This window comes from Chionomys nivalis, chromosome 15 (genome assembly GCF_950005125.1).
Source record: "Chionomys nivalis chromosome 15, mChiNiv1.1, whole genome shotgun sequence".
NCBI classification, from domain to species: Eukaryota; Metazoa; Chordata; class Mammalia; order Rodentia; family Cricetidae; genus Chionomys; species Chionomys nivalis.
In genome coordinates, this window is record NC_080100.1 from 9,564,819 (window position 1) to 9,582,095 (window position 17,277).

The 17,277-nt window shown below is 47.9% G+C and overlaps 1 protein-coding gene across 7 annotated transcripts in view; it reads left to right on the top strand.

Moving 5' to 3' along the window:
- Positions 1–1,361: 1,361 nt before the first annotated feature.
- Positions 1,362–17,277, top strand: part of Trio (trio Rho guanine nucleotide exchange factor) — a 282,715-nt gene continuing 266,799 nt past the window's right edge. For 5 of the 7 annotated variants that reach the window (XM_057789603.1, XM_057789604.1, XM_057789612.1 and 2 more), the window contains exon 1: positions 1,362–1,915. In XM_057789603.1, coding sequence (XP_057645586.1) covers positions 1,759–1,915 — 157 coding nt within the window. In that variant the 5' untranslated portion in view covers positions 1,362–1,758. Of the gene's footprint in view, positions 1,916–2,818; positions 2,965–12,614; positions 12,677–17,277 lie in introns of those variants that run through there. The other 2 variants (XM_057789605.1, XM_057789607.1) reach the window with 2 other exon arrangements.

Below are 17,277 nucleotides of genomic sequence, written 5' to 3' on the forward strand. Positions count from 1 at the left end.
GCTGAGTGCAGTAGTTTGAGCAATGGGAAGGCAAAGACAGGAAGGTCCTTGGGTGTTGCTGGTCAGCAGTCAAGGAGTTCCAGATTCAGTGAGAGACCCTGTCTCCAAAAATAAGGTGAGGAGTGATTGGTTGAGTTAGACCTTGGTTGCAACCTCTTGCATCCACATGAACATAGACACATGTCCCAGCAGATAAAAGCACACACACACACACACAGAGAGAGAGAGAGAGAGAGAGAGAGAGAGAGAGAGAGAGAGAGAGAGAGAGAGAGGAATCTAATAATCGGTGTGTGGATGTTATGAAAATGTCTCAGGTCCAGACAATTGACAGAACAAGAAGGCATATGTACTATCCTGGGTATATACACACAGCTGTAGGTCTTTACACACATCTGTAGTAAGATGAACACGAGTTCCTATGGACGTCTTCAACCCTCGTCCTGAAGGAAACTGAGCACTCGAGCCTATTCCCCTGGCTTGTCTGAGACTCCCAAGGAAGAAAGCCCTGGTGACCACTATCCACTAGTTCATTTGTTAAACATAGGTAGTGGTGTAGTTTGAAGGAATTTGTTGATCTGTTTTCTCCAGTATTTGATCTTTAATTATCTGGCACCCATTTCGTCTTGCAGGCTTGACATAGGCAGAATTTGACTATTTCACACAGCTCATTTGACGTGCATTTTTTAAAGATCTCTTTCCTTCTCCGGTCACCCCTGCCTCCATCATCTTCGCTATACATCTGGGTAGCCTGAGGATCTAGCACACTTGGGAGATGGGGATTCCCCGCAAGCCCCGTGTGTGTGTGTGTGTGTGTGTGTGTGCGCGCGCGCGCGCGCGTGTGTACGCAAGGAGACGGTAGTCTAGAGCAGATAATCTGTTTTCATTGCCTCTCTGCTCATTCAACAATTATGAGCCCATTCTACCCGCCCGTGTCAGCGCTGCGCCTGCGAGGGACACACCAGCCCTGTGCCCTGGTCACCCGGCCCCGCGGGTGACATAAATAATAATGAAACCGCTCCAGCGCTAGGATCGCTTGCCGTAAAGGCGTGAGAGTCCTGGCAGGGGGCGCAGTTCCCGGCCTGGAAGGCCAGTGTGGGTCGGTCACACTTGTTCCTGCTCCTCCCAGGCTTGGAAGCTGCCCGGGAGGAGGAGACCTAGCCCGCTCCACGTTCCAGCAGCCACTCCATTCCGCCCTCTGGGCTCCCAGGAGCGGCCCCGCCCCTCCATAGTCCCGCCCACAACAGGCCCCGCCCACCAACCGAGCCTACGCTCCGGCCCCTAACGAAGCTCTCCGGAAATTGCCGAAGCCCCTCTTTTTCCTTCCTCTCCTTTCCCTGCTCTCCCTTTCCTTTCACCGGGGCTCCCTCGGCCGTGATTTCTCCCTCCCCCTCCTTCCTTCCCCATTGGAAAGCAAGATGGAGGCTCGCTGCTGCCGCCGGCGCCCGTGATAGCGGAGCTCCGCCGGCCCCGGCCCCCGCCCTCGCGTGTCCGCGCCGTTGCCCGCGCCCCGGCAGGCCACGCCGAGGCCGTGGCTCCGCGCGTCCGCCCCGCGCCAGGCTCGCGGCTCCCGGGCGGTGTCCTCGTCTATGTGGGCGCGCTCTTCGGGCCGAGCCGCCGCCGCCCGCCGCCCCGGGACTGTGCGTCCGCGCGCCGGGCGCGGGCAGCTGGGTGCTCGGTGCCGCCAGGCCAGGCGCGGGCAGCTGGGTGCGCGGAGCTAGGGGCGCGGGGCCCGAGGCGGGCGCGGCCGCCGCCGAAGCCATGAGCGGCAGCAGCGGCGGTGCCACCGCCCCGGCCGCGTCCTCCGGCCCCGCGACGGCGGCCAGCGCGGCGGGCTCCGGCTGCGGGGGCGGCGCCGGTGAGGGCGCCGAGGAGGCCGCCAAGGACCTGGCCGACATCGCGGCCTTCTTCCGATCCGGTGAGTCCCGCGGCTGCCCCGAGCGCTCGGCCGGCCCGGCGCGCCCCGCTCTCCGGCCCGGTACAGCCCTGCGCGCTCTCGTCCCCGTCGCCGCAGCGGGGCTTGGCGATCCACGCCGGCGTGTCAGGTTGCCCACGCCGCCCGTGTGCTGCGGCTTGTTCCGGGCGCCTTCGCTCGCTTCCCCGGTGCTCGTCCCTTGTGCCAGGGTAGACACCCCTCGCCCTCCCGCTGCAATGGCCACGGCCCCGCGGGTTGGGGCGCCGGCTCTTTGTCTCTCGCTGGAGGGCCGAGGAGGCGGCGGCGGGGACGGCGTGGGCGGAGGCCGGTGTCCCGGAGGACGAGCTCACCGGGGCCGGGGACAGCGGGCTGTGCCTTGTGTTGTTCTCCGGGCCGCTGGTAGCTGGATCCCCGACCCCATTATCAGCGAGTGTCTTGGCTCAGGGCTCTAGCCCATCATCTAGCCTTGGCGTACGGTTCTGTGAAACGGGGCAGCCATCGCACCTCAGCGAAGGAACCCAGGACGGTGGCCAAGCTGAAGCGGTGGTCGGGACGGCGGGGTCGAGCCATTGTCTCGAGGGGAGGCCCGGAGAAGGATATCTGGGACCGTGGTGGCCTTGGGGAGAGGTGCGGAGCCGGGGCTCGCGGGCATTGCGTGGGTGGCGTGGACCTGGAGGCAGTGCTGGGTGGTTGGGGGTCCGCTCTGGCGAGCCGGGGTTGGCGAAGGAGGAGGCTAGCGCGGAGCCCGGCGGGCGGGCAGGCGGGCGGGAGGGGCTCGGGTGTGCGGCTCAGGGGGCGTGACGGGGCGTCCCGGGGACCCCGGGGACGGCGCCTCCTCCTGGCCCGGCCCGGCCCAGATCCCGCGCGAGCCGGGCTCGCGTCCGCGCGTCCCTCGTCCCCGCGTGCAGTCCGCTCTGCTTGTGCGTTCCGGAGGCGGCCGAGGGCAGCGTCGGCGACCCGGGGGCCTGCATCTCGGAGAACCGTCCCTGGCGGGCTAGGCTCGGGAGTGAAGATGCAGACTCCGCGCTGGAGAGCCGGAGAGAGAGGCCCAGGTCTGGTCCCGGAGAGGCAGGCGGACCGGGGAGGGCGCGGGGCGGCGGTTCGCTGGCCTCCCGGAGAACTGGTGGGAGAGCCTCGGGGCCTGGTGAGTGGCCTGCACCGGGGTGAGCGCCGGAGGCTGACGGCTCAGGCTCTTCGTGGCTTCTTTCAAAGTCAGCTCCCAAATTGGGTGAGATCAGGACGGCAATCCGGGTCACGGAAAGCTAGTAATAGAAGCGACCAGCCTTGGGCGAGGCAGAAGTTAGCAGAGCCGTTGTATACCTGGTTTAGTTCTGTCTTCTTGATCTTTGTCTGGCAAGGTTATTTTTGATTCGTCTTAACTGATTGGTTATGACTAGAAGTGACACATTCCGTCTCTGTGGTGTCAGCTTGGGTTTAATATACTCCCCAGTACTCTATCTCCGGTGAGGTCCTTGCAAAAAGCAGAGGTTTAGAAAAACACCAACTCCCTCGAATGAAAACTTTAAGAGTTCTTGAATTTATTTATTGGTGTGTGACTGGCTGGATAGAGCAGAACTAAAGCTGTGCTTCCTCCATGCCCAGAAGCTATCATTTTTCCTTTTTCTATCATCTGTCACAGAATAATAGACTGACAAAAATTCAGCATCTTGATGTTAGAGAGGGTCTTGTGCTCTGAGATGGGATTTTTATTATTTATTTATTTACTTGGTGCTGGTGAGACTGAACTTTCTTATCTTTTATGAACCGTTGAGGAATGGCTTGTTCTCAAGATTCCCCAAAGACATGCTGGCCTTGAATGCCTCTCGTCACTCTGTTCCCTGCTCTTATTTTTTTTTGTTTTTGTTTTTGTTTTTGTTTTGTAGTCATGGGTTGCCTGTTCAGTTTAGAGTTCCAGTTCAGGTAATGCCACTTCTGTATTCTTTTATTTCACCCTCCAACGTGACTAGACAAATTGATTTTTTTTTTGTTAATTGATTCATGGTCAGGAACCAGGGTAGGTTTTTGGATTGGCCTTAGAAGACCTGTCCCCTCTCAGGTGTAGTGTGCACCCCTTTTAGAAGTTATTCCCCCCCCTCCCCCCGAACTTTGGATACCTGTTCCAAAGCTTAGTGGTTGCCAGCTTAGTGGTTGGCATCTAGGCCAATGGTGTCTAGTACAGGATGCAAAGGGGCTGATAAGTTTGGCATGGGCACCAACCATGGTTGTAAAGATGGTGTTGGCTGGGGCCTCGTGGAATAGAGCAGTTAATGGCAGGGAACCCCCAGGACAGATTTGATTGTAGGAACCTGGAGGAGAATGAGTTGCTAATCCATCTGTATTGTGTTTAAGATGGGAAAATATGTTCCCATTGGCTGGGGAGGACAGGTAGGGTGTGAACCTCTTCAGGGTTCTTGGCCCTGAGCTTGCCAACAGGTCGGAGGAGACAAAGGTTTTCTATTGCTTGCCTTCACCTTCTCAGGCCTGCAGCTGTGGTTGTTTGGCCCCCTTTCTGTTTGGTCCTTCTTGCTTTATCTTTGTAGCCGTAGACTGAAACTGGTACCTGTGGTTGGATGAAAGAAAACGGTATCAGCTTAACAGAACTTTTAACAGAGCAGCTGAAAATAGAATGGGCTACGATGTCATCCCCCCCCCCCATCAGTGGAGGTGTTCCAGCTGAGATGCTACCACCTGCCAAGAGTTGAAGGTGGGTGCTGGGGACTCGGAGGGTGGGGGAGCTAGCCCTTGAGGACTACTCCCCTTTCCTGTGAACGTTCGTAGCTCCTGCACAGCTGTTGGTACCTACACGCTGTTTTTCACTTTTCTTTGACTCTCAGGGCGGTAGTCATCAAGCATCCATCCCACTTTAGGTCTCTCCTCCTATGCTGCTGTTTTGTTGTCTTCTCCACGCTTTGTTAAAGAAAAGTCCCTATGCATTTAGGTGATCCTGATCAGCCACCCTGAGGCTTGGCATTTACTGGCAGGCCAGTCAGTGCTAAAGTTGGTTGAGTGGGCAGCTAGCAGGTTTTTGTTTTGTTTTGCATATGTTAGTGGAATTTGGACATCACCTTTCTTTGTTCAGAGTGGAACGCTGAAACAGATAAGGAAAACTCCTCCCTCCCCCCAAAAAAACAAACTAAAACAGAGCTACTGCTGAATCGAGCTGGACCAGCGTTTGCATTTTACAGATAAGGAGTCAGACTCACAGGGAGGTCGAGTGGCTTTCTCCCAGTGTGGAACTGGGTACAGGTGGAATCAGGGTTAAGCTATGACTCTAGTGCTCTTCCCGGATGGCTGTCATGACCAGGATGTTGCTTACATTAGTTCTCAGTGCCCCTGGGACCAATCACTTTTATTGCCAATCTATTTTGGGTCCCTGTCCTTGTGGCAATAAATCATTTTTTCAGAGCTCCGTATTTAACCTTGGTAGAGTGTGTGTATGGGGGATGAGGGGGACTTACATAAATGCATTATTTTTAACCTGCCTGGCATGCTTTGGTTGGCGTTAAATGAATGTGTGGAGAACAAAGGTTTGTGGTTATTCTGAAGTCATCACGCTGGGTTTGTTTCTTTCTAAGTCTTATTCTGGATGTCTCTCTGCAGACCCTCTCTTCCCTAGAACTACATGAAGAGAATTGAGTGTGTCACTTTGTGAGGGAGCAGCGTGCATGCTTTTATGTCTTCGATATGATGGTTTCCTTTGGAGTACGAGCAGGCTTTTCTTCATAGTTAGGCTCTTAGTACCAGTTAAGTTGTGTTCTGGAGCTGGGAAGCTGTGGTCCATTAAGTTCTAGAACAGCGATTGTGTTCTGAAGTAGGGCCTTGCTACCCTCCAAATTCTGAAAAGGAAAGCTGAAAAAAGTGCTAGAGATTGGCCTCCTCTTCTTAGTGGCGTTGCTAAGCTGCTTTAGGGGGCACTAAGGAATCTGAGATGAATAGGTAAATCTATCAATCCAGAAGTGACTTTCGAGAAATAACATGAGAACAGTAAAGTCACCACTGAAAGCAGCTTTCCATTGAGACATCGTGATCTCGAGCAAGCTTGTTGAGGTGGGGCACTGGGTTTTCCCCCTCATCAATTTAACTAAGATTCAAGGGAAGGAAGATTTAGCAGAAGCTATTTTAACCCTTTTAACTTTTCACCAAGATTTTTAAATGAAGTCAGTGGTGATGTTCAAAGTGAAATGTGGTTTAATTATGATTCTTAAAGGTATGATTAAAAATGCAACTAAGATAGTTTTTTTAAGAACTACCCCCTGCACCCCCGAAGACAGAGTTTTTCTGTGTTGCCTTGGCTGTCTGGGAACTAGCTCTGTAGCACAGGCTGGTCTCTAACTCATAGAGCTCCACCTGCCTCTGCCTTCCTATTACTGGAATTAAAGGCATGTCCCGCCACTACCCAGCTTTAAAAAACTTTTTAAATGTTATGATGGATTTGGAATTTGTTCCTAATGGAAAGTCAGAGGTAATGTTTGAAGTTATCAACTTAAATAAACTGTAGCTGATATTTATTTTGCCTACTCTTTACTTTACTCCTGCACTGAGAAAATAAAATGTTAATCTCATATTCTTGGCAGAATTCCAGAGAAAAGTCAAATTCTTAATCAATAGCCACACTTACTTAGAAAAAAAAATCACTTATGTTGATAGAAGTGAGCTCTGTTACACTATAAAAAGCAGCGGTGGTGACCTCCCTCATCCCTCATGGGTTTTGCCTTGGACTGGTCTTTATGACCTTAACTGCATTATCTTGACAGTACCGCCAGATGGGTCCTGGGTTGACAGTGAAGAAAGCACCTGGGTAGCAGTTCCACATCGGTGAAAGGTGCTTTCTGCTTGGGTGTCCTTCCCCTCCTTCCTGCTTCTCTGTCCTCTGTCCCACACACTTGGTGAATTGAAGGGTGATTGAGTGATCTGCCTGGAGCACAGGTGTGCCATGTACCTTCTCCCTTTTTACTTAATCTGATGGGGCGCAGCGGCCAGGAGGGGCTGCTGGCCAGAACAGCAGCACAGGATTGAATGTATTGATGGGAAACTTCTCAGTGACCACTGGGGAGCTGGCTGCTTTACTTTTCAGCCGGATCCATGCTTTCAGCTCTGAATTGATAAAAGGAGCCTAAGGGTGTGGGGGAAGACTCTACTGGCCTTGGTGTGTGTCTGTTTCCTCTGCCTCTGTCCCTGAGTTTTTCTGATCTATGGTGTTTGATCCACCCCACCCCCGAGAAACCTTGTTATAACCAAATCTTATCTACTTTACTACCAGCTTATAGAGACCAGTATCTCCAACACAGCTCTGTTGTGATGCAATTAGGGCTCATGGGCAGACTTACTTGTTTATGGGAAACCTCGTTTTTAACATTTATGGTCAGTATGTAAATATTCAGGTTTTTATTTATTTATCTTTATTTTATTTTTTTAGAGACAGGGTTTTTTTCTGTGTAGCCCTGGCTGTCCTGAAACTCACACTGACCAGCCTGGCCTCGAACTCACAGAGATCACCCGCCTTTGCCTCCTAAGTGCTAGGATTAAAGGTGTGTGCCACCGCTGCCCAATTTCAGTTTGAATTTTTAACCAATAGTAGAAACATTTAATTTTCTTCATGGATGTGTTTTGACCTTAATTTCCTCTTTCTAGTCCCTATCCATGTAAGGGAGCCCTTTAAGATCGGAATAAGAACTTCCCGCCCGCTTGGGAAAGTTTGTTGGCATGTCGCAGGGTGAGGAGCTGGTGAGAGAGGCTCACTAGGGGTTGCAGTGAGCGGAACTGCTGCAGGAGGATGGCCTCTTGAGCTGTCTGTCCTGAGACTTTGCCCCGTGTAGTGTTTAGTCTGATGGCCATGTGCTAAGGAGTGCATTTTGTTGATAAACACACTCGATGTGTAGATGACTAGCCACATGTCTATGACTGATAGCTGCCATTCCTGCCGCCTCTAAGTTTTCCCTTTCTGGGGGTCTTTGCTGCTGTACGACAAGGAGAGGTGCACCCACAGCATGGTCTGCAGAGCCTTGGCACTCTTGGTATTGAAGCAGGCTTTCTAGGGATGGGCTGTCCCATCATACTGTCTGCAGAGCATCCCTGGGCTTTCTGACTTTGCAGCTACCCATATCTCATTCTGAGGAGTGAGTGAATTGCTAACATGTCCGTATCTCCTTCACTGTAGACCCGTAACCATGAAATAAACAACTGTTCCTGAACTTGCAAATGTAATTTCCATGTACAGCTCACGTGTAAAGGATAATCTCCGAAAATTTTAGATAAGAGTTTTTGGTACTTTTTTTTGTTGTTGGTTTTCATTTTTGATTTTGTTCCACTTCCTCTTCTTACACTGACCCCATAATACCTTTCAATTGATTGACTTATTTATTTACTTACTGTTTTAATTAGTTGTGTGGGTGTGCTCTCCAGGGAAAGCTGGTGGTCTGTTAGTATTTCTCTTACACCGGCACTTAATACTGTGATTCGTCTGGTCCTATGTAAGATGTCTCTCGTACCTTTTTTCTTTGAAACTAGAATCTCCTCTTCTAGTGGTGCGGTTTTGATCATGGATGAGTCTGTCAGCTTCTTCTGAGGGTGCCTGACCTGCCCCATTTCACTCTTAGGAAGGCACCTGTCCCATTTATTTTCCTAACAGAGGGAGAGAGTAAAATGACCTCACTGCAGAGTCTGGATTGCCATTTTAAAATTTAAATACATAGATCCTTGGGTGTTGATGGTCAGAGCTATAATTTAGCAGTGTAGATCCAAATAAAAGTGGAGTGAAAGATTCCAGGATACAGCAAGCATTTTCCTTGTGTTGGTTTGGACTCTATAATTTAGTTTCTGTTTCTCTTTTCTTTCCTGATGACAACAGATACTACTTTAACACAAATATTACAAGTAGCCACAGATATCGAAGTAAGGTGTGACGGTCAATTGCTTTATTCGGCTCACATCTGTTGCGGACTACAGGGAAATCTTGATTGAAGTGTTGATCCCATGTCTTTGACCGTCTGGACTGGATCTAAGTGCTGGGAAGTGTCTGTGGCTGTAAATGCAGTGTTGGCAGCATGGAAAGGGCAGGGTGAGCTAGCCAGGGATGTTCCTTTGGCCATCGTCATGTAAAACATCATAATGAGTCTTAAGACTTCCTGTCTAACTTAGGAAAAGAGCAAGCGGGTATGAGGAGGACAGAGGCCTAGGAGCTTCTTTTGGAGTGACTGTGGATGTCCTGGCTTTGTCTAGAAAGCTATTGCGTTGTCTCCACTCTTCCTTTGTTGTTTGTCATGTGCAAGCAGACTCTGTTGAGAGACAGTGGTACAGAGGAGCTTGATTTCTCCCTCCTCTTTAATGAGACATTTCTTAGGCTCTTGTATCTGTAAGGCTCATTTTCATCAACCCACTTCATTTGGTCTCCTCATAGTTGATAGACAGCATGACCCTTATGGGATTTTAAAAAAAAAAATTTCAGTTTTACTTCTTAGTATGTGACAATTTCCAGAATTAAAAGGGTGGCTGGTTAGTGTGAAATTGTGGGTTACTTTTGACCATTATTATATTAAGTCCTTTATTTCTTTTATTTTTTAAGGCTTATTTATTTATTATGTATACAGTGTTCTGACTGCATGTATGTCCATAGGCCAGACCAAAAGAGGGCACCAGATCTCATGGATGGTTGTGAGCCGCCATGTGACTGCTGGGAATTGAACTCAGGACCTCTGTACCTCTGTACCTCTGGAAGGGCAGTCAGTGCTGTTAACAACTGAGCCATCTTTCCAGCCCCTAGTCTTTTTTGTTTTGTTTTGTTTTTTTTTTTTTTTTTGATTTTCGAGACAGGGTTTCTCCGTAGCTTTTGGTTTCTGTCCTGGAACTAGCTCTTGTAGACCAGGCTGGCCTCGAACTCACAGAGATCCGCCTGCTTCTGCCTCCCAAGTGCTGGGATTAAAGGCCTACGCCACCACCCCCGGCTAGCCCCCGTCTTTTATTTCACAGTAGCAAAGGTAACAAAGGGTATGTCTGCATCAGTGTAGTTGGGTTGTAGCAACTCTGTTACTTTTGCCTATTCAGTGTGCTTAGTTGGCTCTATCTGCACTGATAATTACATTTAAAGTTACAGTTACTTGGAAAGGGAAGAAACTGTTTTGAGAAGTCAGATCTCGTGCTCAGCAAAGAAGAGCTTTACTCTGATTTCCTACTTGTTACCATTGCACTCTGTTTGCCTTGTCTGTCTCTGTTTGGATTTAGATACATCATTGACATATTGTTTAGGTTTTGAACCACTTGAGAGTAAGTGGCAGATGGGATAATGCCCATTGCCTCTAAATCAGTGGTTTTCAGCCTGTGTTGTAGCAGATATTTCACATATCAGATATTTACATTACAATCCATAACAGTAGTGAAATTACAGTTATGAAGTGGTTGGGGTCACCATAACATGAGGAACTGTATTAAAGGGTCGCAACATTAGGAAGGTTGAGGATCACTGTTCTAAATGGTTCTGTGTGTGTTTCTAAGAACAAGAAAATGCCCTGACGTAATGATGAAGATCAGGAAATTATCACTTTTGTTTTGTTTTGTTTTTTTTGTAACCTGGGTAGGCCTTGAACTTGTGATCTTCTTGCTTTGGCCTGCCGGGCTGGGATTACAGGCCCATAGCACTGTAATTTCTGAGTTTAATAACATCAAATAGATCTACCAACTTAATAAAATTCTATTTGTTCCAGAAATGCCCTTTTAACAATTAAGAAGTAAAAAAGATGATCCATGATGATTTTAAGACCACATATTACATTTAGTTTTTATAGTTACTTACATGCCATCAGTGAGAACATCTCCTTAGTTTTTCTTCTGTTACCTGGATGTTATTGAATATTTGTACTGATGACTGTCTGTTAGTTGGCATGTATGAGTCCTCATTAGATTAAGGCCATGGAGGGTTTCTCATAACAACATGAGCAATCCTACCGCATCCAGCTTCCCTGCTTCACCTAGCTGCCCCCTGCATCCAGCTGCCTTACTGTCATCCAGCTTTTCCCCTGCATCCAGCTGTGTCACTGCATCCAGTTGTTTTACTGCATCCAGCTTCCTTCACCATCAAACTTCCTCATTGCATCCAGATGCTCCACTGCATCCAGCTTGTCCCTTGCACCCAACTACCCCACTGCCATCCATCTGCTTCACTGCACCTAGCTTCTCCTCTGCATCCAACTGCCTCACTGGCACCCAGCTACTTCACTGGCACCCAGCTACTTCACTGCACCTAGTTTCTCCTCTGCATCCAGCTGCCTCATTGCCATCCAGCTGTTTCATTGCATCTAGCTTCTCCTCTCCCTCCAGCTACCTCACTGCCTTCCAGCTGCTTCACTTAACCTAGCTTCTCCTCTGCATCCAGCTGCTTTACTGCCATCCAGCTGCCCCAGTTGTCTGCATCCAGCTGCCTCACTGCCATTCAGTTTGTCCCCTGCATCCAGCTGCCTCATTGCCACCCAGCTGCTCCACTGCATCTAGCATTCCAGTGTGGTAGTGGCACTTTCATCACTTGGTTCGGGTGGTGACTCCAGGTCTCGTTCCCTTTGTAATTACTTAGTGTTTTGTGGGGAGATAATTTGAGGCTGTGCAAAACCCTCTTTCTTTCCTTTATTTCCATTGGTTAGTTGTGGCGTCTCTTGTAAATTTTGTCTAAATTACTTGTTACTTGGTTTGCCAAATGGTGATTTTTTTCTAACAGTATCTATCATTCTTTGTTATTGTTTTTCCACCATGAAGAAGAGATTCTCCTTCTGCTTAACTTAAGGCGTGTTGCTAAGTGTGGCCTCATGAACTGCGTTCTGTGCATCATGTTAGTTATGGCCCTGCTGTCATTATCTTGTTTGCTGCTCAAATTGTCTGCAATTTGAACAGTGGCTTTGGGCTGACTCCCTTATCTTTTGTGACCTATCTCCATCATTTTATTTTATTTTTAGTTCTTTCTCACTTCGTGGCACAATAAGTAGTTCAAGGATCATCTTGTTTTTCCCTTGCCCAGCTCTGATATCAGCCATTACTGATTCATTTTGGCAGAGTGGGCACTAAGTGTGCTCATTGCCTGTAGAACCTCTCAGTGAACTGAGCTCATGAGTGTGTGTATAAATACTGCATAACCAAACACACACTTAACGTAATTACACAGTTACATTTATACTCAGGGCTCTTTCTGCACCTAACTGTAAGCAAAACCCTGGGTTGGACTCAGACATCTGGCTCATACATAGGGGGCTGCGTGTTCCTGGTTCCATGTTTTTTTTGCTCTGCTTTGATGGGGAGGTGTCTGGCTTCTCTTACCTCATGTGCAGGAAGCAATGGCAAAATGCTCGCCTCTGCAAGGCAGTGCACAAATCTTCAAGTTGAAAATGTTGATCAGTAGTTCTGGTCAGCAAATGAAGCCATGATCTTCAGCTCCCCAAAGGCTGCCAGGCACCATCTGCAGCTTGCTTTTCTGTAATGCTCAGGGAGTTGGAAATAGGGAGTCATCAAGAAGAAAAAAGAGATTAACTTCAAATAGATATGGTTTATTAAAATGACACGTATTGTGGGGGAAAGTTTATTGTCTTCATCTCACTGTCCAGTACTTGCCAGAGAGAAGAACTAAAGGAGAACTAAGAAGGTGTTAGATCAGTAAGAGTACCTGGCGAGGTGTCTACATGGGAGCTGGAGTGAGAACGGTCTCAGGCCTGCAGTGCACTCTGACACTTGAAGTCAGGAGTCATGGTTTAAAGATGCGATGCTGGCTGCCTTTCCCAGAGACCAGCCATGGTACGTAATGCAGTGATGCTTCTGGCTCAGGGTGTGGTTTCTGGGAAGGATGCTAGTGTGAACTGTATATGTGTGCGCACATATATGCACTTAGTTCTAGAAGTCATAAAATGGTGGGTGAGATTTTTTTGTGTTCCAGGCTCTTCTGTTTGTTTATTATTTTTTTTGCATGAAATTATGATGTGGAATTTTGATCTTTGATTTGGGGAGATAGGCTTAAATTCGTATATTGCATTCTGCACTTTCTATAAATATTCTTATTAAATTGAATTCTGGGAAATTAGGCCGCTGTACCTCCTGAAGTCCTTTGTATGACTAAAACATTTTGTCAGAAAAGGATGGTGGTTCTAAACACTCTAAGAATGATGTTAGTCAAGTTGGAGTGTAGAAGGTGGTGACTGAGGGTGGGATGATTGCTAGCAGGCCAGGTGTTCCTGGGAAAGGCTTTTGGGGGTGTGATAGCAATGGTTTGTATTAGAGAATGGTCATCTTTTCATAGCAGTGTAAATATGAAAACCACTGAATTATATTTTTTAAGTGAGGTGAATTTTATAATACTGAAATTACAAACCAATGAAAAAAGGGGCCTGGATGATAGATTCTTGGATGTCTTCAGTTTCGGGGTGTTTTCTGTGACCCCCTTCGAGGAAGGCAATGGTAACCTGGTTGCATGCAGGTGGACATAGAGCACACAGGGCTCTTTCCACAGCCTGTTGGGACAGACTTGAGGTTACCGAGTGAAGAGGTCTCCTAGGGAAGGTGGACCAGAGTCCTCAGGGAAAGCAGCACTTCACTGTATGCCCGCTTCTCTGACTTTGTCTTGTGACCTGGTCCCTGTTAGGGAGCTTTCTACTGACCCCTTTTTGTTGTTCAGGAATGGGAGCGGGGTGGGGGGTGGAAATCACTATTTGACGGGAGATTATGACCTGATCTGACCTCTGCTTACAATCTGGTGGCATATTTAAAATTTTTGTAGACCTTAGATTAATTTTTTTTTAATAAGTTTCAATGAAAAGAATTGAATTTCCTTCCTACTAATGGTCTCAGACCGGGTGAATTGTCCTTTTGGGTAGGAAAGGGCATGGCTAGGTAGGGTGAAACTGACCGTAGTTGAGCTCCTACAAAGTTTGGGGTAGTTGACAGAGGTAGCTTTTGACTGTGTTCCTTCCTGTGTAGAGTGGTGTTATCATGATAGCAGATCACAGGCCGTGCTTTCCCAAGGAAGCTTACGCACCGCACATTAGAGGCACTTTTCCTCACTCAGCATGTGGGGGCAAGGTGTGGAGTATTTGGTTAGATTCCAAAACAGATACCATTAATTTGCAGAAAGGCAGTTCTGTGTCAAGAATTATCATTGTCCGTGCTGTGGGGTTTAGGTGATACTCCTCTGCACAGTCGACACGCCATAGTATGCTTTGACATGAAAGCAGACATCTCAGGAGGAAGACAGGATTTTGTGAGGCTTTGAAATTTCTTGTGGGTGTGGTTCTTGAAAGAAGTGAAACTCCAAGACTTCTGTTCTTTTCAGCACTGCAGATGGAAGTTTCTGTCCCACTCTGTCCCACAGCTGTTCAGTCCCAAAGAAATATACAGAGGCTTATATTAATTAATTATAAACTGTTTGGCCTATTGCTCAGGCTTATTACTAACTACCTCTTACAACTTAAATTAACCCATAATTCTTATCTATGTTTAGCTACATGGCTTGGTACCGTTTCTCAATACGGTATTCTTATCTTGTTTCCTCTGCTTCTGGATGGCGACTGCATCTCTGCCTTTCCTCTTCCCAGAATTCTCCTAGTCTGGTTGTCCCACCTGTACTTCCTGCCTGGCTAGTGGCCAATCAGCATTTTATTAAGCCAATATGAGTGACAAATCTTTACAGGGTACAAGAACATTATCCCACAGCACAGCACTCTGAAATTGTCTGTTCTAGTGTATACACTAAATGCACATAAAGCAGACTGGAGGACATATGCTAGTCTCAGTACCTGCAAAGGGACCAGAGGCACCGGGACAAAAGCCTCTTAGCCCACTGTCCTGTTGGGTGGTGACCTCCATGGGATGCATACTCTGTCATCTGTGTTTCTTAGTTCCAAATGCCTGGCTTAGCATTAGTTAGCACTTGAAGTGGTTTTCATCTTCAAAGGACTTTATGGGCATTATTTAATATACATGACACTGTAATGAATGAGCTGTTTATCCCCTGAGCAGCGTCAGTATGCCGGGTGCCACACAGCTGGAGAAGACAAAAATAATGTTCTGTCCAGTGGGAGTTTATAGTCCAAAGACGCAAGATGATTAGGCAGGTTCTCTTTTGGCCTCCTTTTAAAATGTGCTGGGGAATAATGTAAAAGTTAAAATTAAAGAGTTGATTGGCGAGCACAGGCTATGTAATTGAAATTGCCCTCAAGGTGAAAATGAATTTTGAGATGCTTTTAAAAAGACATAGCACATTAGGTCTCATTTCTCACACATTGCTTGGTAGAAGTGGTGTCTGCCTCTGCTGTAGGCTAGGGCGGCAATGCAGACCACACAGAATCTATCTCCGTCCTCTTGCCCCACCCATCCCAAATGCCTGCTTATATTCGCAATGCATTGAATGCTGCATGACAGTGGAGAATACATGTGAGGGCTAGTGGATTTCTGAGCTGCAGACCCGATCCACTTGCTCCCCAGCCTTGGCAGATCTAGGCTCAAGGGGAACTTGGACTTGGCCCATCAGCATGTCCTACACTGTGTACAGCACTTCCTGCATGTGTTTGCTGGTCCCTCCTCCTCTGTGGTTTGTTTTCCCGACGAGCTCTGCTGCCTTTGGGAAGGTGCACTTGTCTGTCCTGTGCATGCTTCCTGTGGTCCATTGGTCTTGGCATGGCTCCTGTGTACAGCTGCCTTTGGCTCTGGTTCCTTGCACTTATCTCTTCCCTTGTGAGTATGAGCTGCTGGGACCTCTGCTCCCACTGTAACTCCCAGGAGAAGCCTAGTGAGCAACTCCTGATTTATACCCTTCCTTAACTCAGACCAGTGCAGTACCTGGACCTTAAGACACAGGATCTCTCATCTCGTTCTATGATAGTGCCCTGGAATCTGTAACCCAGATGCATATGTAGACAGATCCTCTAAGCTATCTCTTAGCTAAGTTGTGGGCTCTGGGGATATATAGCTGTCCAGTTATGTTATAATAAACATCCGAGGCCAGTGCTTGTCAGGAAAATGTGTCTATTTACCTCACAGTTTTGGAGGCTGAAAGTTTCAGCTTCAGGCTCTGGAGAGGGCCCTTGAGTGCTCCACATTTTGGCAGATACGTGGCTGATGAGAGTACATGCAGGCAGTGGAAATCCCACTGCAAGACAGGAAGACAAAGTGATTCAGGGTTCAGGCTCACTCTCCATAGCTACTGCTCTCACGAGAACTAACTCAGGCTCTCAGGAGAACCACCTGAATCCCTTCTAAGGGCAGTTCTCCCTGTGACCTGGGGATTTCTCATTAGGCCCCACCTCTTAAAGATCTGTCCCTTCTCAATATGACCACACTGAGGACCAAGGCTCTACCTGGTGTGTGTGTGTGTGTGTGTGTGTGTGTATGTGTGTGTTTGTATCCTTTAGGTATAAGACATATACACACTCTAGCAGGGACCTCAACCAGTACTGAGTGAGGGGTGCTGGTGCGGTTGTAGAATCCTTCCATCAGTGTAGCTGAGCAAAGGAAGAGCCTGAGAATGGCCATCTATGAGACACACGTGCTTTGTGAAGGAGAGGACACCACTGGCCCCAAACTAAAGAAGTCACAGTGTTGCCATGGAGATCTCGCACCGTTCTGAAGGGGAGTGGAGTGATCACGTCGTAAATGATCAGAACAGATGGCTTGTCATCGGCGTTCTCTCAACCCAGACTCTACTGATACCAGAGCACTGCAAATGCCAGTTCTTTGTTCTTTTACTGCAGAGATGATAGAGTTCATACAGAGTAGGATCCAGAATGGGTAATAACTGCCATAGACACGGTGACAAGCTCACGGTGACAAGCGGTGGTGACGTGGGGTGGCAGAGTATTCGAGGCATCTTGGAATGGCCTCTTTAACTCTGCCCTTATAATACATATAATTTGTATTTTTTTCAGTTTCCTCTTAATAAATATTATACTGTCTCTTATTGTTATTTTTTGATGCTGGAGAATCAAACACAGGATCTTGTGCAAACATCCCACCCCTGAGCTATATTCTCAGATACTTCACTTATTATTTTGATAGCAAGAGTCAGGGATGTGTATATGTATGTGTGTGTGTGTGTATATATATGTGTGTGTGTGTGTATGTATTTACATGTATGTATGTCTGGTAAGTGAAGTGTGTGTGTGTGTTTATTTTTAAGGTTTCAATATATAGCCTGGGTTGCTTGCCTTGAAACATTACATCTGTCTCATTCTCCTAAGTGCTGGGGTTCTAGAAGAGCACCAGCAGTGCCCGTCTCGTCAGGGATCATTTCATCTCCTGACTTGATAGAAGCCGTGATACAGTGTCAGAGGTTTGTTGACAAAAGAATATTGTAGGACCGTTTTAGGTTTAAACAATACATTTACTCCCAAGATATTTGCACATATGGT